At 44.2% G+C, this 23,504-nt stretch overlaps 1 protein-coding gene across 1 annotated transcript in view; it reads right to left on the reverse strand.

The window, feature by feature from the left end:
- Positions 1 to 23,504, reverse strand: part of LOC147710075 (butyrophilin subfamily 3 member A2-like) — a 136,493-nt gene that overhangs the window by 86,895 nt on the left and 26,094 nt on the right. The window contains exon 3 of the mRNA XM_086919936.1: positions 2,076 to 2,429. Coding sequence (XP_086776062.1) covers positions 2,076 to 2,429 — 354 coding nt within the window. The remainder of the gene's footprint in view (positions 1 to 2,075; positions 2,430 to 23,504) is intronic.

Here is a 23,504-nt window from a genome sequence, read left to right on the forward strand (position 1 = left end):
GCTGCTGGGGCTTGTAGTCCATTGGCCACTTCCACCCACACCTCAAACGCCCCAAATTCTAGGATTTCAAGGACACCCCTGACACCAGAACTTCAGATATGTGAAGACTGCAGCGAAGGACAAAGAAGAGACCCATGTCTGCAACAACAGTAGCTGCATAACCAAAGGAGGGATACTCTACACCGGTGACACCGCTTCTGGAACTGCATGACTGAGACTGTTCTTGGACGAAAGTCTGCCCCCCCTAGACTGAGGGATCCCTTTGACAACCAAAGGCAACTCCATACTCCCTAATGGCACAAGGCCCCTGCAACCGCAGGTAAAACCAATGTCCTGGAACCAAAGAATCGATGGCCATAGGGCCCTCTGAGGGATCACCCAAAAGTAGATGGTGTAGTGCATTGTGGGAAACATAGCCCTGACCTCCAGCAAGTTTCAGGTGGCTACTGTTTTCCCCTGGACCTCCGGAAGTCTTGCTGACCTTACTACTACCAAGGCTTATTGGTAACCAGCCAGGTTACCACCTCCATTTTTCAACGCTGCAACAAGAGGGAATTATGCAACACCTTCAACAGACCACAGCAGTGGCCCAATTGTCAACCTTATGCATCACTTTTCTCCCCAGCACTGTCTAAGCAGTAAACCCAGCTCTCCAGCGGCTCCCGCTTCAGCACCAAGGACAGCCATGACAACTCTGCACCTGGGACTCTCGAGCAGAGTCAAATTAAACTGACTATTGTGGCTTGGTCCGGGGACCTGCATCACGTGGATTCCATGTAACTCGACCTGCAAGTGACCGATTGTCACTAGTACCTTTTTACCATTGACCTCAATTTTAAAGTTTGCCGTATTGAATTACACTGATTTATGATTTTTTCTAAAGTCCATAACTCCATTTATATGAAGCCAATTGTGTTCATTTTGGTGTCTAAATTCATTTTAAAATCTGCATTATGTTGATACATAAGACAACGATGTGGATACATTGCATGCCATTACAAGGTGGTCATTACAACAACTGTGTTGTTACATCGCATACTATATACAATTCCAGAAGGAAAGAAGGGTCCAAGGAAATATGTTTACCGACCAAATCCAGATTCAATCCCCAAGACCATACTAGTACAAACACAAGTGGAATCTGGTGGTCAATCAACTACAGACAAAGAGAAATGCAACTTCTATAGATATAGTCACAAACGCATGTCTTACATCCAGTAACTAGTCATACAGATGAATTCCTTATAACACAATCAAGGGGCTATAGGATTTCCATCAACTGCCCATGGTGGCCAGAGTCATCATCTGGAATTCCTGCATGTCTACCACTGCACCTCACAGCCAAGAGGGGTGCCACTGTGGATTGAGAGTCATACTAGTCAGACAGCAGTAACAAAGTTATCCACCAAACTGGATCGAAAACATGGATAGACTTACTCATACTAACATATGTTCAAGATAGTCAATGGAAATATAATGTGCAGTGCCAAAAAATATAAAGATTAAAAAGGATATGGAAGCAAACAAACACTTTTATTCACGTATTGTTTCCAAACCTAATAAAAAGGGCCAGGAGCGGTTTTTATCAAATATGCCGCTGTACTAATCGGACCGTTTAGAACAGTGGCATATTTGATGAAAGCCGCTCCTGTGATTGTTTGCTTCCATATCCCTACTTGTTACATCGCATGTTATTACAACGCAAGTCGTTATAAAGACTTGCTGTAGGGGGCAGAAGTGTTGGATTTTAAATCCAACACCATTCCTACTGTTGCACAGACTGGAGTTGGAAAAGTAAATTATACTATTCTAAAATCAGTGCCCCCCCCCCACAGCAAGTCGTTGTGATGACTTGTATTGTAATGGTATGTGGCGTAACACCTCTGTCGTTGTAATGACCGCGTTGTTATGGCATGCCTTGTAACGTGGCCTATTTGTACTGTCTACTTCTGGGAGCTATTCCATGATTATGGTCATCTGCATAGTCATCGGTCCTTTTAGACATCACGATTCTGAGCACACGACCCCTCGGTCCTCGAGTATGACGTCACCACGTCACTGAAATAGACCCGTACCTGACACTGTGACCTCTGTAGTAGCTTCAGCAGTTGTTGCCCCTGATTGGAACTGGCAGGAGTAGGTGCCTTCATCAGAAGGTTGGACGTTCTTCAGTCTCAGACCAACAATTCCTTTTCTGATGCCATCTGAAAGGATCTCTGTCCTCCCTCGGAAATAGGGGTCCTGTTCTTGTTTGTCACATCTGCCATTGCTGTATACCTGCACGAGGGATGGGGAGGACCGCCTGGGGAACACCCATCGCACCTCCATGTCCTCAGCACTCACTTCATTGCGTAGATGGCAAAAGAAGGTAACATCCTCACCAACAGCAGCCTGGATAGGTTTACTGGGACCTTCCACAGTAAGGACAGCTGTTCAATGTAAAAAAACAAAACGTTTAGGAGCAGGTAGGAAACAATACAGTACAATGCCACGTTAATCTGAATTCCTTTTTAGACAGGTAACGCAGCAGTTTTCCTTGTTTTTAAAGAGTTGGTAAATTATAAATTGCATCCCGTATCAACCACACTAAAATAAAATACAATACATCTGCAAAAAGTATTCCCAAATCCTGATTTACTGAACGGGAATGTCAGGATTTATCTCGCATTAGATGCTACTTATGGCTACATAAACCTGGCAGCATGGCAGCATTGTCCTACACTATGCTTTGGGTATGTTGGTGGAGACCTGGGTATTCCCAATGATGGCCACCTGGAACTTGGTGACCAACGTGTCATGTCTTTGTGGGTGCTCACAAATATTGAACGCACACTGTGAGTGAAAAGGAGAGGAACCAAAAGAGCACTGCTGGGTTAGAAGCCTATGTACATTAAAAGGAGGTGGGACCTCGGCTAGATTCAGGCTAGTACAATTAAAAATCTTACACCGCGTGTACTACACTCGAACCACATTACACAAACTTCAGAGGGCACCACATCCCTATTGTCTTCGGAACTGTGGTGAAGAAGGTACATTTTTCATACCCTCTGGGACTGCCCATTCATAACAGCCTACTGGCGCCAAATATTGTGCACGATTTCACAAACGCTAAAGGTGTCACTGACTCCAGAACCACGTAAATGCATTTTGAATGTTTGGGATCCAAATGACTTATCCAGATATGGGTTGATATGGGGTACGTTGGCCCTTATGGTGGCAAAGAGAGATATTGCGCAGAAGTGGGGCACAGCTGACCTACCCACACTGGCGCAATGGTGCAGAAATATGGACCTACTGATGTTTACTGAAAGAGCGGTGTATGTATCTAGGGCTTGTCCTCGTAAGTGGAACAAAGTCTGGACTCATTGGAACACTTACAGGGGGGAACTGTGCGATCCACTGCCAGAGGAGGAAGATGCCGACTCAGGAGAAGAAGATGATGGGGAATGGGACTGTGACATTAAAACTGCTAACCATAACAGACTGTATAATGACTGCCTCTCATGAAACTGTCTTTATTACCTCCGATTATGTATAACTATAGATCTAGAACATTGCAGAACTATTGTCGTACTGATTGTCAATGTGTATGGTTTAACGCACTGAAAATAATAAAAATTGTTTTAAAAAAAAAAAGGAGGTGGGACACGTGCCCACCAAAAGTCTTATTAGGTCCTGAGGACCCATCCCCCAAGGCATTTTTTTCTTTTTAAGTGGAGGGGGGACAGGGGGTCCACATTAGGCTCTGGGGGCCCCATTCCCCAGAGCGTATGTATTTTAAAGGGGAGGGGGGCCGCGAGCTCCTGAGCTTATTATTTCCATAGGGACCTCATCCCCCTGTGCCCACATTATTTCAAGGCTGGGTGCCCACCCAGGGCACCCACCATTCACACGTTGGGGATGGAGGGTCAAGCCTCAGGGCCCCTGCAGTCCTAGCCATCTCCTCCCATGTGCAGGAGCCAGCCATGCTCTGAAGGGAGCAGCTATTGTATCAATGCAGCTGCAAGACCCCCATCCCCTCAAATATGTTGCCGGGCTGCTGGGGATGGGGTCCCCGGGGTCAAAAGTGGCCCAGGGTGTGGGCCAACAGATAGGTTGCCTTTGAGTGGTTCAGATAAGGGGGTGGTGATGGACAGAGTATCTGAATTAAGCAGAACACTCCTACCCAGTCAACAGATCAGGGCTTGATCCATCACCGTTTTTGAGCTCACTGCACCATCCCAGCTCAGAACCCGGCTACATGCAAATTAGTCTGTCCCTGGCCCAGTGCATCATGGGAACAGGGCAGACCAAACTACCAAGCCAATTCTTTTACTGGAAAGGAAACAAGCTTCCGGGGACCGGTTTCTGGCATTACAGCCGTCTTCGGCCCGGCTTGCTTGAATCCTGATGGTGCAGTGAGCAAGGGACTCACATCTGAGCATACCCTTCCACGCTTGTGGTGGACAAAACGATTCAGATAAGGGGGTGGTGATGGACAGAGTATCTGAATTAAGCAGAACACTCCTACCCAGTCAACAGATCAGGGCTTGATCCATCACCGTTTTTTAGCTCACTGCACCATCCCAGCTCAGAATCTGGCTACATGCAAATTAGCCTGTCCCTGGCCCAGTGCATCATGGGAACAGGGCAGACAAAACTACCAAGCCAATTCTTTTACTGAAAGGAAACAAGCTTCTGGGGACCAGTTTCTGGCATTACAGCCGTCTTCGGCCCGGCTTGCTTGAATCCTGATGGTACAGTGAGCAAGGGACTCACATCTGAGCATACCCTTCCACGTTTGTGGTGGACAAAACGATTCAGATAAGGGGGTGGTGATGGACAGCATATCTGAATTAGGCAGAACACTCCTACCCAGTCAACAGATCAGGGCTTGATCCATCACCGTTTTTTAGCTCACTGCACCATCCCAGCTCAGAACCTGGCTACATGCAAATTTGTCTGTCCCTGGCCCAGTGCATCATGGGAACATGGCAGACCAAACTACCAAGCCAATTCTTTTACTGGAAAGGAAACAAGCTTCCGGGGACTGGTTTCTGGCATTACAGCCGTCTTCGGCCCGGCTTACTTGAATCCTGATGGTGCAGTGAGCAAGGGACTCACATCTGAGCATACCCTTCCACGCTTGTGGTGGACAAAACGATTCAGATAAGGGGGTGGTGATGGGCAGAGTATCTGAATTAAGCAGAACACTCCTACCCAGTCAACAGATCAGGGCTTGATCCATCACCGTTTTTTAGCTCACTGCACCATCCCAGCTCAGAACCTGGCTACATGCAAATTAGCCTGTCCCTGGCCCAGTGCATCATAGGAACAGGGCAGACCAAACTACCAAGCCAATTCTTTTACTGGAAAGGAAACAAGCTTCCGGGGACTGGTTTCTGGCATTACAGCCGTCTTCGGCCCGGCTTGCTTGAATCCTGATGGTGCAGTGAGCAAGGGACTCACATCTGAGCATACCCTTCCACGCTTGTGGTGGACAAAACGATTCAGATAAGGGGGTGGTGATGGACAGAGTATCTGAATTAAGCAGAACACTCCTACCCAGTCAACAGATCAGGGCTTGATCCATCACCGTTTTTTAGCTCACTGCACCATCCCAGCTCAGAACCTGGCTACATGCAAATTAGCCTGTCCCTGGCCCAGTGCATCATGGGAACAGGGCAGACAAAACTACCAAGCCAATTCTTTTACTGGAAAGGAAACAAGCTTCCGGGGACCGGTTTCTGGCATTACAGCCGTCTTCGGCCCGGCTTGCTTGAATCCTGATGGTGCAGTGAGCAAGGGACTCACATCTGAGCATACCCTTCCACGCTTGTGGTGGACAAAACGATTCAGATAAGGGGGTGGTGATGGACAGCGTATCTGAATTAAGCAGAACACTCCTACCCAGTCAACAGATCAGGGCTTGATCCATCACCGTTTTTTAGCTCACTGCACCATCCCAGCTCAGAACCTGGCTACATGCAAATTAGTCTGTCCCTGGCCCAGTGCATCATGGGAACAGGGCAGACCAAACTACCAAGCCAATTCTTTTACTGGAAAGGAAACAAACTTCCGGGGACCGGTTTCTGGCATTACAGCTGTCTTCGGCCCGGCTTGCTTGAATCCTGATGGTGCAGTGAGCAAGGGACTCACATTTGAGCATACCCTTCCACGCTTGTGGTGGACAAAACGATTCAGATAAGGGGGTGGTAGTGGACAGAGTATCTGAATTAAGCAGAACACTCCTACCCAGTCAACAGATCAGGGCTTGATCCATCACCGTTTTTTAGCTCACTGCACCATCCCAGCTCAGAACCTGGCTACATGCAAATTAGTCTGTCCCTGCCCAGTGCATAATGGGAACAGGGCAGACCAAACTACCAAGCCAATTCTTTTACTGGAAAGGAAACAAGCTTCCGGGGACCGGTTTCTGGCATTACAGCCGTCTTCGGCCCGGCTTACTTGAATCCTGATGGTGCAGTGAGCAAGGGACTCACATCTGAGCATACCCTTCCACGCTTGTGGTGGACAAAACAATTCAGATAAGGGGGTGGTGATGGGCAGAGTATCTGAATTAAGCAGAACACTCCTACCCAGTCAACAGATCAGGGCTTGATCCATCACCGTTTTTTAGCTCACTGCACCATCCCAGCTCAGAACCTGGCTACATGCAAATTAGTCTGTCCCTGGCCCAGTGCATCATGGGAACAGGGCAGACCAAACTACCAAGCCAATTCTTTTACTGGAAAGGAAACAAGCTTCCGGGGACCGGTTTTTGGCATTACAGCCGTCTTCGACCCGGCTTTCTTGAATCCTGATGGTGCAGTGAGCAAGGGACTCACATCTGAGCATACCCTTCCACGCTTGTGGTGGACAAAACGATTCAGATAAGGGGGTGGTGATGGACAGAGTATCTGAATTAAGCAGAACACTCCTACCCAGTCAACAGATCAGGGCTTGATCCATCACCGTTTTTTAGTTCACTGCACCATCCCCGCTCAGAACCTGGCTACATGCAAATTAGTCTGTCCCTGGCCCAGTGCATCATGGGAACAGGGCAGACCAAACTACCAAGCCAATTCTTTTACTGGAAAGGAAACAAGCTTCCGGGGACCGGTTTCTGGCATTACAGCCGTCTTCGGCCCGGCTTGCTTGAATCCTGATGGTGCAGTAAGCAAGGGACTCACATCTGAGCATACCCTTCCACGCTTGTGGTGGGCAAAACGATTCAGATAAGGGGGTCTTGATGGACAGAGTATCTGAATTAAGCAGAACACTCCTACCCAGTCAATAGATCAGGGCTTGATCCATCACCGTTTTTTAGCTCACTGCACCATCCCAGCTCAGAACCTGGCTACATGCAAATTAGTCTGTCCCTGGCCCAGTGCATCATGGGAACAGGGCAGACCAAACTACCAAGCCAATTCTTTTACTGGAAAGGAAACAAGCTTCCGGGGACCGGTTTCAGGCATTACAGCCGTCTTCGACCCGGCTTGCTTGAATCCTGATGGTGCAGTGAGTTGTTGGCCACAGGGCCGGACTGCAGGCCTGGTCTGCAGGTTTGTGGCAGACACCCCACTGCACAAAGGCTGTGCGCAAAGGCTGTGCACAAAGGCTGTGCGCAGCAGGGGGTAAGTTGCATGCAGGGGGCTGTCCACAGGGCCAGGCCTTGCGGCCCACCCCCAACTGTGCACGACCATAGGCTGTGGATCGTCTTTTTGCCCTTAAAACCTTTGGAATTGTTGGTAACTGCTACATTACTTCTTAAAGAATATTTAGTGATGCTGTAGGTGCTGAGGTATAAGTGCTAGCTTCTTTAATGTCTTTACAATTTTTAACTATACTTCACTTTTCGATTTCTGCTATGTTGGAAGTTGGTTGTGTTCTTTTACATTTATACAGTACTAGCAGCCCGTCCCGACGTTGTCCGGGTATGAATTGCTGCCGGCCAGTAGTATATTGTTTTGTAGGATTTCGTTTTGATAGCATTTCATATCTGTGACAGGCCTGTGAAACGCTCCGATTCACAGTGCACTGCTGAAGCAGTAAAGAGTGCGCGTTCAGTAGTGTGTGAACTCGAGTTTCCCTACTTTATTTTTCCTTGCAATATTATATAGCGCGAACTCGACAACATGGCATGAGCACAATTTACATTACAGAAGAACACCTTCATTTGTGGTAGGCACGGGGAAACAAAGCGATTTGCCTGGAATCACAGGATGTTGAGCGGATGCCGAGATTCGAACATAGCTCCCCAGCTCTAAAGTACGCAATTCTAAAACTTGTGGCGGGAGGTGTGTCCAAAAGTGTATGTCGGTGCTGGCCATCAATGAGAGAGACCTGTGCATTTTTCACAGCGGTGGTGAAAAAATATGAGTATGTTGCTGGAGATGTGGGTCGCCGTGCCACCAATGTACTTACAGGGGGAAGGTAAATACCCATTATTCCGCAACTTTCTTTCCGTATACCATCACTCCGCATACTTTCATTACGAAAGTACCATGACTCCGCAATGCCATTATAACTCATGGCATTACTTTTTATATGCTTTTACCACACATACATTTACACCGAAATTCGTTGTAAATGCATGAATGGTAAAAGCATGTTTTTTTTTTAATGTTTGGATAAGGTAAGTATGGGTATAGGGGTATATGTTTTGGGGTACTGAGGTATATGTTTTGGGGTGTTTGGGCATTTTAAGGGTTCAGATATAGTTTTGGGTTATGGGGTACAGGGGTATTTTTAGGGTTTAGGGATAGGTTTGGGTTTTGGGGTACAGGGTATATTTATAGGGTTAAGATGGGTTAGTGTTTAAAGGTGTTGGGGTATTTTAAGGAGTAAGGGTGGGTTATGATTTTGGGGTGCAGGGGTATTTAAAGGGAGCAGGGTGGGATTAGCACACGATATGAGACATGGCATGAAGGGCGGAACGTACCACACGCCCCCAGCGTTTGTCACGCCCCAGCACACGCCCATAGCACAACTCAGACACGCCCACAAGGGACTACTTTGCTGGCACGGTTCTTTTACCTTTTAAATGTATATGGTGGGCGTCTGCATAGCCAATGTCCTTCTGCTGCAACTGCCCTTTCCAACGCTGTATTGGGTGCTGTGATTGGTGCTGTGGTTCCTAAGATTACCCGCCTCAAAGGTTTGGGCTCTCTCTTTATTATATTAGTATGGATATTAATGGTAGTTGCACCATGATATCAGCTATCTGGGTGTTGTTTCGTTCACCTCTACTGTGCAGTACTCAGTGTAAATGTATCTCTTGTTCGTAAAGAGGAGGGTTGTTTTTTGTAAGGTGCTCTTTCTAGCTATGTTGGACATTTTGCAATCTACGAATAATATAAGAGCGAGTCCACCTTCTGCCTGGCTGCAGCAGGAAGAGCCCGAGTTAGACTCTTTCTCTTGGTTCTGCGCATTAATGGGGAAAAGAAAGCCACTGCACCTTATGATGGCAACTTTAATGGCAAGAGAATGCTGGCCCCCAACTGTATTGGAAGGTTTTTGGTATGAGCTGCGGGTGCCACTGACAAAAAAATAGCATACACAGAAAATCTAATTAATACAGCACTTACAACAAATAATTGGTCTGGCACATCATGCAGTCCTTTTGAAAAATGGAACTAATCTGGCCATGTTAGTCCAATGGTGCAGCTGTACAGACTCACAATGCCACTGATGAGCTCATACCCTCTGGTTGGAGAATCTCTCTGCCACGACTATAAAGAGGAAGAGCCGATCAAAATCACACCCTGAAATAAATGGTAAATCTGGCAGTGTCCCCATAAAAGTGGATTTTCTCCCCCTCGAGTTCCCGGTTGATAGTTTGTAAATTTGCGGACTACAATTGGCCTTTACTTTACAGAATTAGTGACTGGTTCTCCAGCTATTGAAGCAGTAGTTTTGCACAGGTGAAACCTCTGAGTCAACAGAAGTCACTCTGTTATAATGATCATTCCTTTCCCATTCTAAGTATCCTTTGCTCCAAGCTGCACATGTTCACTGCTTAGATATAATTGACTAATATAGGATGCACATATATCAATATAATTATTCTTTGCAATGTGATAATCACGTTTGCTTGAATATATTGGTCGTGCCCCAGTGCACCACGGCTGATGCCAGTTGCGTGGAGGGAGAGACCTGACCATTACCCTGCCCCTCGCTGGTGACGCATTCCGGGGCGTGGAGGAGGCGGGCTCACATCGCCGCCCCCACCTTTTAAGTTGAATGCTACAGCAGGCGCACGCAGTGGGCGCACCACTGGTGCGCCAGAGGCAAGCCCGTCTGCGCCCGTCTGTGCCCGTCCGCGCCTGTACATCGCCAGGCGCCAGGACCCCTGGTCCTGGGTCTTTACACAGGACAGTTTATTCACGGGAACTCCTGCTCGCACTACAACCTAAACAGCCATGTGAGCATTATAAATGGCATTTTGACACTACTCCGAAACAGTGCAATAAATGTCGGTTCAAAATTAGGTTGGGTGCTAGGTTCCCCGATAAGGTTTCGGGCTCCAATCACATCAATTTATATAGTCTCAATTGCAGGTCTCTTGTAAAACATCATGCTGAGATATTTGATCTCCTTCTGGACTCTGCTCCAGACATACGATTTCTGACAGAAGCCTGGCTAACCACTGATTCCGTAGCGATTCCCGCCCTGGCTCTTCCTGCGGGCTCCAGGCTTCTTACACAGAATAGGCGTTGCAGGGGAGGAAGCGGCCTAGCGGTTATATTTAGACGCGCTTTTCACTGTATCTTTTCCCCACATACTATTGCGGACTGTGAAAGTGCTCTGTTTAAAATCACTATATTACACAATTTTACATTAACAGGGCTTCTTATTTACCGTCCACCAGGCCCAGCGAGGGCCTTTCAAGAGGCTCTAGTCCATACTGTATCCACTCTTGTCTTAGAGTCAGTGAATTTGAACATTATAGGTGATCTTAACTTGCATCTAGAGTGCCAGGACTCCCAGGAGATTTCGAAATTCCTAGGTGACCTGGATGCCTGTCATTTGACTCAGTTAGTGGTGGGACCTTCTCACCTGGCAGGTCACTTATTGGACCCAATATTCTCAAATCTTCAAACTTTGACAGTCAAAACACCCCTCCCTTTGACAAGGACTGATCACTCTCTTATCTCTAGGCGTCTCATTACTGTTGGCGCTCCTTTGAGGTCCCCTTGCCAGCTATCCCTGAAACGCCCTTGGCATTAACTGGACAAGTCTACTTTTGTCTCTATTCTAAACTCGTCCCGCCCAGATTGGCCCACTGACCTGGAGGCAGCTGACACCGCCTTCAGGGGCTGGCTCAACAACACGCTCGACCAGTGCATCCCGAAGAAACTGAAAGGCTCTAAGCGTACGTAAACGCACACTTGGTATAACGAGACCCTGTTGGCGGATAAGAAAAAATGTTAAATCCTAGAACGAGCTTGGAGGCGCAGATACAATGACACTGCAAAAAATACCTATAGGAAGGCAATAAATGCCTACCACAAATTTGTGCCAAAGACCAAAGCCTATGCCAACTCGATGGTATCGAGCTCTAATCCATCTAAAACTAATTTTTCCCTTATGAAGGATATGTTAAAATCCCCGACAGGTAGTAACAATACTATATCCTCTAGCACACAATGCGAATCACTGGTGTGGTATTTTATAAACAATGTTGAATGCATTTACAGTGCACTCAACATGAGGCAGAATACCTCAGAATCCTTGTTGACCTCCGTGCCTACAGGTTTCCCTTGCTCCCTGCAAAACCTTCCACCCCTGTCTCCTAAAGACTTGGATGTACTGGCTGCAATCAGGCCCTCCTGACGACCCCATCAAACTGGATACCTTCAGGAAATTTTTCGACTGTCTGATGACTGAGGGCAGGGAACTCATCAATAGATCGCTTCGGTTGGCAGTGATCCCTAAGACATGGAAGCATGCTAAGGTTTTTTCACTGTTGAAAAAGCCTACTCTTGACGCGTCCCTGCCGGAGAACTTTAGGCCAATCTCTTTGCTCCCATATTTGGCAAAGATTATGGAGTCCCATGTGAACATCATTTTGACCAAATACTGGTAAAACAATGAGATTTTAGACAGTACACAAAGCGGGTTCCGGTCCAAACACAGTACGGAATCAGCCCTTCTGGCGGTCACAGAGCAGTTGTGGAGCACGCTAGTCGAGGGTAACACTACAGCTTTATTTTTACTCGAACTTAGTGCGGCCTTCAACTCAGTCTCCCATAGGATCCTTCTGCAACGGCTAGAGGAGATCGGGGTTACAGGAGGGGCTTTGGCCTGGTTTGCTTCTTTTCTATCTGAGCGCTCATTTCAGGTCCACGCCCCACCCTATTTGTGTAGTGTTCACCCCCTTAGCTGTGGTGTGGCTCAAGGCTCTGCCTTGAGTCCCATGTTATTCAACGTGTATGTCCACCCACTAGAGCTTCTGGGCAAAGCACGGATCATAAATTTGGTATCCTATGCTGATGATACCCAGTTGGTATTTACTTTTTCAAACACCCCTGCACAGGACCAAATAAAATTCTGTGATGATGTTCTGGCCATCTCAGACTGGATGGCGGACAATATCTTCAACTTAATTCAGCCAAGACAGAGGTGCTCCTTGTAGGCTGAGATACCTATAAATTAGGCCTGGGCGGTAAATTCCGTTCCACTCGTGGAATTTGGGTAATTTGGGTAATTGGGTAACGCAAAATTGCCCAAAATTCAGCGTTCTGCGACTTCGTGAAAATCTTTGCTTGTTCGCGCTCCCAAATGCATGTTCACGAGATATTTCCCCCGAGCACGCAAACAGCGATTGCAAACAGTAAAAAAGCATCGCGAAAAAGCAATTTTGCATGTTCGCGAAATTTCTGCGTGTTCGCGGAGATGTTTTACTATTTTGCGGAGATTTGCGTAATGCAATTACGCAAATTCCACCCACCCCTACTATAAATGGGACTCCAAAGGGTGGCCCGCGGCTCTGGGTACACCGCCCCAACCTAAATCTACGGTGAAGGATTTAAGGGTCCTGGTCGAAAATGCCCTTTCATTTGAGCCTCATGCAAAAAAAGTGGCTGGTACATGTTTTGGCCTTTTACGTGGCCTAAAACCTATTCTGGGGTTCTTCGATGCTTCTACCCGCATCTGGCTTGCACACCTCGGTGCGCTGGTGTAGGGCAGGGGGGCAATCCTTTAAGGCCCAGGCCCCTGTTCTATGGAACTCTATTCCATTGGCTGCGCGTAGTTCACAAGATCATTGGGCATTCAGGAAACTGATTAAGACCTGGCTTTTCTCTTCCATCTAGCTCGTCTCTCTCTGGCTACTGTCTGCTGGTGTTGGGGTGCCCTGTTGCTGGGGCAGCTATGCGCTTTATAAATGGGTATAACATAACATAACATATTCAGTGTATTTAATCTGAATTGAATTTGCCGCTCTAAATAATATTTTTTGAGATGTGAATAAGATTTCATGGAAGCTGATAGTTTAAATTCTTATTTGTCATTATAGAAATTGCTCAGCTTCACAAAATGAAATAATCAAAAGGGCATCAGGCCTTCTGCTAATTGTTTTGTCAGAAAGTTTTAACAATGACCAGAGATTATTATGTAAGTTAAGAGCAGAATGCAAAGTGAAGAGAGGAACTTCATTCATGGAAACCAAAAGGGACAGCCATACAGAATCACTTCCCGAATTTCTGCTGAAAGCTGGCAGAGGCACATTTAGCCTTCACTTGCTGAGCTTATTAGCCTGCCTTCCAGGTCAGGTGAGAGTAACAGAGTATTCTATTATAGTGACCAGTAACTTTATTGTTCAAAACAGGTACGCAAGCTTGAGCCATTTTTAAAACTCAAATTAGGTTTTTCATTTGGTGCTGACTTTAGCTAAGTAATCCAAAGATATGGGCGAGAGTTTGATGTAAAAGCCAATATGTTGCAATATTTTCTATTGTGCGCATTACTTGTAATAATTGCAGCTACTATTCTGTTTGTACACATATTGCGTCCAATAGGATAGGATATTCATTTTAAAGTAACATTTTAAAATATATGTATTGTCTCCTAGCAGTGGCGACGGGTAACATTTGAAAGTGGTGAGAGCATAAAAGCTTGGGATGAGTGCCCTTTGGTGAGCGAGGTTTGGGGGTGTTCTCCCCGGTAAAAGAGTGCAAAAGTTGTGCGTTTTCAAGCAAGTTTGAGAAAGCAAGAAGGTTAATAAATCAGTTGTGAAAGTGTATTTATCAAATTAATAGAGAGAATTCATATGAAAATGATGTAGGTAGCTGCTTATTCAGTATAACCAGAGAATTGCATAACAGACTTTGAGATAATAATGCAGTTAGTCTGTGAATTAAACATTACTGAGGCTTGTGGAAGGGGTAGTGGTCTTCAGAGTGTCTCAGTCATGCCTGTTAGACACTTGCACCCTTTTCTTACCACATCTCGACCATCTGTTTATGTTATTATGTTTTGAAGCCTCCTTTCAATGACTCCTGAATGCACTTCCTCGCATCTCCTTAACTTCACAATGCCCAAACGCACCGACTCACCTGTAAAGATTGTGTTTTCATTTGGTTTTGCCTTCTCAATATTTAAGCAACTATCAGCTACATTCATCAAAGGGCCGTTTTGCGAGTCTGTAATAGCGATTCATAAGGAATCGCTATTAAGGAATTGCAAAACAGGATTCATGTAGGAATCGCTAAATAAATTGCGATTCCTACACATTCCTTATTTGCGATTAGCAAATTGCTAATCGCAAATAAAGAATAACTCCCCATTCATTCCTATGGGCCTAAAGGCCCATAGGAATGAATGGGGAGTTATTCCTTATTTGCCTAAAGGCCCATAGGAATGAATGGGGAGTTATTCCTTATTTGCCTAAAGGCCCATAGGAATAAATGGGGAGTTATTCCTTATTTGCCTAAAGGCCCATAGGAATGAATGGGGAGTTATTCCTTATTTGCCTAAAGGCCCATAGGAATGAATGGGGAGTTATTCCTTATTTGCCTAAAGGCCCATAGGAATGAATGGGGAGTTATTCCTTATTTGCCTAAAGGCCCATAGGAATGAATGGGGAGTTATTCCTTATTTGCCTAAAGGCCCATAGGAATAAATGGGGAGTTATTCCTTATTTGCCTAAAGGCCCATAGGAATGAATGGGGAGTTATTCCTTATTTGCCTAAAGGCCCATAGGAATGAATGGGGAGTTATTCCTTATTTGCCTAAAAGCCCATAGGAATGAATGGGGAGTTATTCCTTATTTGCCTAAAGGCCCATAGGAATGAATGGGGAGTTATTCCTTATTTGCCTAAAGGCCCATAGGAATGAATGGGGAGTTATTCCTTATTTGCCTAAAGGCCCATAGGAATAAATGGGGAGTTATTCCTTATTTGCCTAAAGGCCCATAGGAATGAATGGGGAGTTATTCCTTATTTGCCTAAAGGCCCATAGGAATGAATGGGGAGTTATTCCTTATTTGCCTAAAAGCCCATAGGAATGAATGGGGAGTTATTCCTTATTTGCGAATAGCAATTTGCTAATCGCAAATAAGGATGCGATTTCAAGGGTGCAGGGGTGTCCAAAGGACACCCTGTAGCACCCCTGAAATGTGACTTTACACTAATGTTGTGCTCACACATGTCCAAAGGACCTGTGTGTGTGTAACATGCAACTTAGAAAAATGCATTTAAATGCATGTTTCTAAGTTTTCGCTATTTACCACGAGGTTTGACTTCATGGTAAATAGCGGTCCTAAATTGCGATTTCGCAATTTCAAAATGGTTCATGAATTGCATTTAAGGAATCTCAAATAGAGATTCCTTAAATGCAATTCCTCGCAAATGTGCGAATTCTTTATTAGCAAATTTTGCATTTGGGATGATGAATCCCAAATGCAAAAATTGCACTCTCAAAGGGGAAGATTCTCAGAATCTGGCCCTTTGCGAGCGCAATTAAGCTTGATGAATCTAGCTGTATGTTCCTACTTTATACAAAGTTGCACGCAATCCCATTTGAAACTGGAATAAGTGCCAATTGCACTATTTGTTCTCAACACCTTTTTGACCCACTAACAGGCACTGCGCGAACTTCGCACTGGCTTCAGCCTTTGCTCCAGATCTCTCATTGGTTACCTGAAGGTGACTTACAGCCTGATTCATCAATCATATTTGCGCTCGCAAAGGGCCAGATTCTGAGAATCTGGCCCTTTGCGAGTGCAATTTTTGCATTTGGGATTCATCATCCCAAATGCAAAAATCGCTATTTAGAAACTCGCAAATTTGCGAGGAATAGCATTTAAGGAATCTCTATTAGAGATTCCTTAAATGCTATTCTTGAAACATTTTAAAATTGCAAAATCGCAAATTTCGGCCGCTATTTACCGCAAGGTCAAACCTTGTGGTAAATAGCGAAAACTTAGAAAAATGCTTTTTAAAGCATTTTTCTAAGTTGCATGTTACACGCACACATGTCCTTAGGACATATGTGTGCGCAACACCTGTTGAAATGTGCATTTAAGGGGTGCTACAGGGTGTCCTTTGGACACCCCTGGCACCCTTCAAATCGCTATCTTATTTGCGATTAGCAAATTGCTAATCGCAAATAAGGAATACTCCCTATTCATTCCTATGGGCCTTTTGGCCCATAGGAATGAATGGGGAGTTATTCCTTATTTGCGATTAGCAATTTGCTAATAGCAAATAAGGAATCTGTAGGAATCGCATTTAATTTTGAGATTCCTACATGAATCCCGTTTTGCGAGTCTGTAATAGCGATTCCTTATGAATCGCTATTTCAGACTCGCAAAACGGGTCTTTCATGAATCTGGCCGTTAGTTCTAAGTAAGCACTACACAAGAGAAATATGCTGCACAAAAAATACACAAATACAACATCCTGGAAATATTGAGCACTCCTATGGAATACAAGATTAAGTAGAAGTGAAATTTAAAGAGAAACTAAATCACTGACATTTTTAATAACTTTTGATCTGTTCGAGCTAGAAGCTATTTTATTTAATTTGCAGAATATTTATCTGATGCTGGGTTAGTGTCCGAATGCCGCAATCCCAAAATTATGAAGAAAACGCTGCATCAGCAAAGCTATATAATTCCAGTGGTCTGCCTGCCACAAATGCAGTCAAGGGATAGGCCCCAGCCATCAACATATTCTTAAAAGGGTGTATAGAGTTGTTCTAGAAATGTATGTGAACTCGCTCTGTGATGACTCACATTCCTGTTTAATCTCTACATTACATATAAAGTAGTGTGAAATGAGCTAGGAGCAGGCCCTTTCACCTTGCATCAGGTAAACAATCTCTGGTCTCATCAGCGAAGATTTTGTGAATCTCAAACACCCACTTACAAACCGGGATGTGCCTCAGAGGCAAAGGCTGGAAAACAAACATTAGCCAGAGAAAATAAATGATGGAATTAAGGTAGGGCCATAAACCAAAGAATTAAAAGACGTGCTTTTCAGCCTTCGTTTCACACAGATGGACATAAAACTGTAATGTTCCTAGAACGCAAACATCTATTTGGGGAAATAGAAGCTACTTAGTGAGCTGAAATTACTGCTGCTGAGAAGTAAAGCGGGTTCCACACGAGTGAGGCACCATTTTTATTGAGAGACAGGGGGAACGCTGGGTGATAGGAAATTTCTGTTAGCCTGGTGATGCCACAACTTTTCCACACAAAAATGTGTGGAAAAGGTGATTTTTTCAGCTACATTGAGGTTTGAAGGGGATTCTAAGTAAGAAAACATTGGGTGATCCACACAAGCCATACCTCCCTGGAATCCCACGGGATTCTAGTTTTCAGAAATGTGTGGGTTTGGTAGGTTTCCCTAGCTGGCTGCCGAGTAAGGGGCAAAAACCCAGGTGACCCTTCTTGCAAAACCAGGTCATTTTATGATAGGCAATTTTGATGTTGCCTCAATACTATTTGGGCCCTTGCCTGTCGCGGGTACTTGGTCCTCCACACGAGTGAGGCACCATTTTTATTGTGAGACCCGGGAGAACGCTGGGTGGTAGGAAATTTGTGTGAGCCTGGTGATGCCACAACTTTCCCACACAAAAATGTGTGGAAACAGTGATTTTTTCCAGCTAAAGTTGAGGCTTGCAGGGGATTCTGGGTAAGAAAAAATCGGGGGATCCACGCAAGCCATACCTCCCTGTCTAGGCACTTTTTTAAAAAAAGGGTAACTTTTCACGGTGAAAATGTGGTGTGTTCACCTTGCGTTTTGGGCTGGTTTCTGTCACGGGCACTAGGCTTACCCACACAAGTGATATACCATTCTTCTTGGACGACTTAGGTGAACACAGGGAGGGTCGAATCTTGTGGATCCATGCAGATTCCATGACAATTTTTTAGGTTTGCAAGGGATTCTGGGTAACAGAACCTAGTTATAGCCAGTCAAGTCACCCATCCTGGATTCCTCTTGTTGTCGAGTTTAAAAATGTATAGGTTTGCTAGGTTTCCCTAGGTGTGGCAGAGCAAGGGTTCAAAAACTACAGCTAGGCACTTTGCAAAAAAAAGGAGGCATTGTTCACTGTGAAAATGTGGTGTATCCACCTTGCGTTTTGGGCAGTTTCCTGTCGTGGGTACTAGGCCTACCCACACAAGTGAGGTTCCATTTTTCTCGGAATTGAGGAACGTGGGGTAGGTGGAATTTTGTGGATCCACACAGATTCCAGAACTTTCCACCACAGAAATTGAGGAAAATTTGTTTTTTTGATAATTGTTTTGGTTTGCAAGGCATTTTGGGTAACAGAACCTGGTGAGAGCCAGTCAACTCACCCCATCGTAAATTCCCCTGGGTGTGTAGTTTTAAAAAAGGTATAGGTTTGCTAGGTTTCCCTAGGTGCCATCAGAGCTAGGGTTAAAAAACTACAGCTAGGCACTTTGCAAAAAAAGGGGGTATTTTTCACTGTAAAAATGTGGTGTGTCCACTTTGCGTTTCGGGACGTTTCCTGTCGTGGGCACCACGCCTACCCACACAAGTGAGGAACAATTTTTCTTGGAAGACTTTGGGGACCGCTGGGTGTGTGGAATTTTAAGGATCCACACAGATTCCAGAACTTTCCACCACAGAAATGTGAGGAAAATGTTATTTTTTAATACATTTTGAGGTGTGCAAGGGATTCTGGGTAACAGAACCTGGTGAGAGCCAGTCAAGTCACCCCATCCTGGATTCCCCTGGGTGTGCAGTTTTCAAAAATGTATAGGTTTGCCTCGGTGCCAGCAGAGCTAGATTTCAAAATCTACAGCTAGGCACTTTGCAAAAAAAGGGTCAGTTTTCACTGCGAAAATGTGGTGTGTCCACGTTGTGTTTTGAGCCGTTTCCTGTTGTGTGCACAAGGCCTACCCACACAAGTGAGGTACCATTTTTATCGGGAGACTACAGGTAACACAGAACTGTAGAGCAACTGTTATTACCTGTTGACTTTCAATGCATTTCTGCCTTCCAAATGAAACACAATGTGTAAAAATGACCTATCATTTTCATGCTAGTATGGGTATTCCCAATTTCGGGAATGTGCAAATATCTACTGTTTCAAAACTCTATATTTTGTTCCCATCTCAGAAATACATAGGTGTCTTTCATACCGATGTTTCCCATGTATACAGTTTCCCAAAATAATTGCTATATACCCGGTACATAATAAGAAACCATTTCAAGACGCTGCTCAGTTATTGGCTGTGGGTTCCTCGGGTTCTTGGTGATCCTACAAGCCCTATATATCCGCACAACCAGAACAATCCAGCGGATGTCATGATATATTGGTTTTAAACATCTGTCATACTTAGTAGGTGTTAAAAGTGAAAACGTTGGCATAAATGGCTGTTTTTTTTTTAACTAATTTTTTTTTTCTATTTTCAACTGTTAGTTTCTATAAAAAACCTTGAAGGATCTACTCAGATGACCCCATGCTGAATTCAGAATTTTGTCTACTTTTCTAAAATGTATAGCTTTCCAGGATCCATTATTGCTTTCATACCCATTTGTACCATTAACTGGAAGGAGGTTGAAAGCACAAAAATAGCAAAATAGGCTATGTCCCAGAAAAATGACAAAACTGTGTAAAAAATGTTGGTTTTCAGACAAAGGTCTGCTTGTCACTGGAAGCTGGGAAGATGGTGATTGCAGCACTACAACTCCTTTTTTGATACCATTTGCAGGGAAAAAACAGACGCTTTCATCTGGAGCCCTTTTTCCCATTTTTAAAAAAACATTTAATAAATTAATGTATTTTGGCTAATTTCTGCGTCCCCTCCAGGGGAATCCACAAACCCTGGGTAACTTTAGAATCCCCATGATGTTGGAAAAAAAGGACGCAAATTTGGCGTTGATACCTTATGTGGTCAATATGTTACAGGGGCATAAGCGTGATCTACCTCAAATAGCCCAAAAAATGTGTGGCACGGGGGGTGGGGGGAGGCAAGGCAGCGAAGGGGTTAATGGTGGATGCGCCACTTTCTTTAGACACTGCTCGCCATATTCAGGTTACAGTGAGCAGTGTCTGAAGAAAGGGACACAGCCAACAATAAAGTGACACCGCATAAGGAGCGTTTTTACACAAAGTGTAAAAATAAATAAATGAAAAAGCTTTTGTAACAGAGATGCTAAAATGAAAGTGGTCGCGCTCGAAATTAAATTAATAAATCAGCACTTCCGCTAAAGTGAAAGTGGCCCACGCAGTAAATTAAATATATAAATAAGCACAGCCACTAAAGTGAAAGAGGACCACGTCATAAATTAAATAATTAAATAAGCGCGCCTGCTATAAAAAAGCGGACCACACGGGAAATAAAAGCAATACATGACTAATATCAATATGAAGGATTTTTAGCCCCTTCACAGCGGGGGTAATTCCCCCGCTGTGCTGGTGGGCAGGGTGGTGCGCACAGCGCCCCCATGCTCATGACGAGGTCAGCTTGTCATGAGGCACACTGCTCGTGTGCTCATGACAAGCTCAGCTCGTCATGAGCACCGGAGCACCGTGCTTCATGACGAGCTGACCTCGTCATGAGCCTGGAAAAGGTTCAAGTAAATAGTGCTCACAGATAGAAAAGCTGGCTGTGTAACAACACAAGTAAAAAGTCCAATTGTTATGGGAGGCTACAAATGCAGACAAGGGGGTACCAAAGAGGGACTACTAAGCCTATTCACAAATGGAAAGTAACGATTTTGAAAGGAGAGTAACAGGAGCCAATTGAAAAGATGAAGGAATGGGCAGAGTTTCTATGCCATACCTCAGTACAGCATGCCTCACAGAGCAGCGCATGCGCTGCCTAGGCTCGACCTTAAAAATGTAACCTCATCTCTTAAGATCTGAAGGAAACATAAGGCAATCTGACATCTTTTAAAGGTATGTACTCTCAGAAGAGGCAAAAACAGGCATTTTGCATAACCCTGGTAGTATTTACAAAAAAAGTGAAATGTAACAGAGACTGACTTGAGACTCCAACACAGGGGCAAATGCAGATGTCAGAAGAGCTGTATTGCCCTAATGTGAATCAGATTGACCATCAAATAGAGACAGACCCAAATCAATAAAGTTATTTCTTTCCCAGTGCCCTAGAACCAACTTCAAATAGGGCTCACATGACTTCAAAATAGCATGTCTTAAAGAGGGCTAGGTTAATTCTTCTCCCTCACTTATAAAATGCATATACAAAAAAATATCTTTTCACCCATTGTTTGTCCTTCTTTATAATAGCAGAATGATTCTAAAACGGAGAACAAACAATCACATTTTTTAAAATGTTCATCAATGTATGACAACCACAGACTTTCTAGATCTTTGATACAAGACAAACTGTCATTAATTATTGACTGAAAAGGAATTGCTTACCAATTAGACCAAATCAAGATCCATAACGAATATGACTTGTTACAATAAAGTGACACCGCATAAGGAGCGTTTTTACACAAAGTGTAAAAATAAATAAATAAAAAAGCTTTTGTAACAGAGATGCTAAAATGAAAGTGGTCGCGCTCTAAATTAAATTAATAAATCAGCACTTCCGCTAAAGTGAAAGTGGCCCACGCAATAAATTAAATATATAAATAAGCACACCCTCACTTATAAAATGCATATACAAAAAAAATCTTTTCACCCATTGTTTGTCCTTCTTTATAATAGCAGAATGATTCTAAAACGGAGAACAAACAATTGCATTTTTTTAAATGTTCATCAATGTATGACAACCACAGACTTTCTAGATCTTTGATACAAGACAAACTGTCATTAATTATTGACTGAAAAGGAATTGCTTGCCAATTAGACCAAATCAAGATCCATAATGAATATGACTACGTGTGCCATTACATCGCTTGCCTTCACAACGCAGCCGTCACAACAACTGCGTTGTTACCATGCAACACCATTACCATGCAAGTCAATAGATCGACTTCCAGTACATTGCTCGCTAACATTAGGAAAGTATAGTTTATGATTCCAGTCTAAGCAACAGTAGGGAAGGTGTTGGAATAGAAACTATACTAATCCTTATGTTAGCGTGCCGTCTACTGCAAGTCGATGTTATGACTTGCGTAGTACTGGCATTGTGTGGTTACAACTGGGTCGCTGTAACGACCGCATTGTAATGGCATCACAGTGTAATGACTGCAATGTAAAGGCCGTTTCCTTCCATAATATTAAGGGGGAAACCTTGATTAAGTCCTCCAAATAGAAAAATCATAGCTTTGTGTTACATAAGTATATGGAAGAACAAGGTGGCAGTGAGAGAAGATGCCAAAGAAATCAATGTAAAGAGTTAATATTGGCAAATCCTCTACTCTGAAGCTTGTAAACTTCCACAATCGGTGTAATTGATTTCCCTCCTAAAGATGACAAAAGATTAAACAAGGCACCTATTGCATGAATACATTTTAGGAGTTTTAAAACGATATTAGACCCAAAGCATGAACAAGATGGAAAAACTACACCCAAATATGGACAAATCGGAACTAATTCCAATCTGTTGTTATCTGTGTTGAAGTTGCGCAAATTGGAACTTCAAGATCATCAGAGCATAAGCTGAGACTTTGAGAAATTAGTGCTAAGATCAAAACTGTACAGCATCATTTTCATATAGCAGAACAGGCGTCGATTTACCATGGACCACAGGAACATCAGATAGCCTTGAATTTATTTATACATAGAATGAACAATACTGGCGCAAGTATACAGCCTTGGTGGATACCTTTTTCCAAACAGAAAAAATCACTTAATTCTACTTCTAACCTAATATTTACAGTAAGGTTATGTTAGACCTGGCACCTTGGCGTGAGTCTCACTTCCACTTTTTGCTGATGTGCCTCAGATGTTTTGCTGGTGTTAGCTGCTCAGGGCACTGTGCCACTGCCAATCAGTGCCACAGTGCAAGTGCTCCCTATGAAAAGTGTACCTATAATTGATTTCCATGATTGGCTTATTTGGTTTACTGTCAGGCCCCAGTAAAGTGCACCAGGAGTGCCAGGGCTTGTAAATACAAATGCTGCCAGTGG

This window comes from Lissotriton vulgaris, chromosome 5 (genome assembly GCF_964263255.1).
Source record: "Lissotriton vulgaris chromosome 5, aLisVul1.2, whole genome shotgun sequence".
Taxonomy (NCBI): domain Eukaryota; kingdom Metazoa; phylum Chordata; class Amphibia; order Caudata; family Salamandridae; genus Lissotriton; species Lissotriton vulgaris.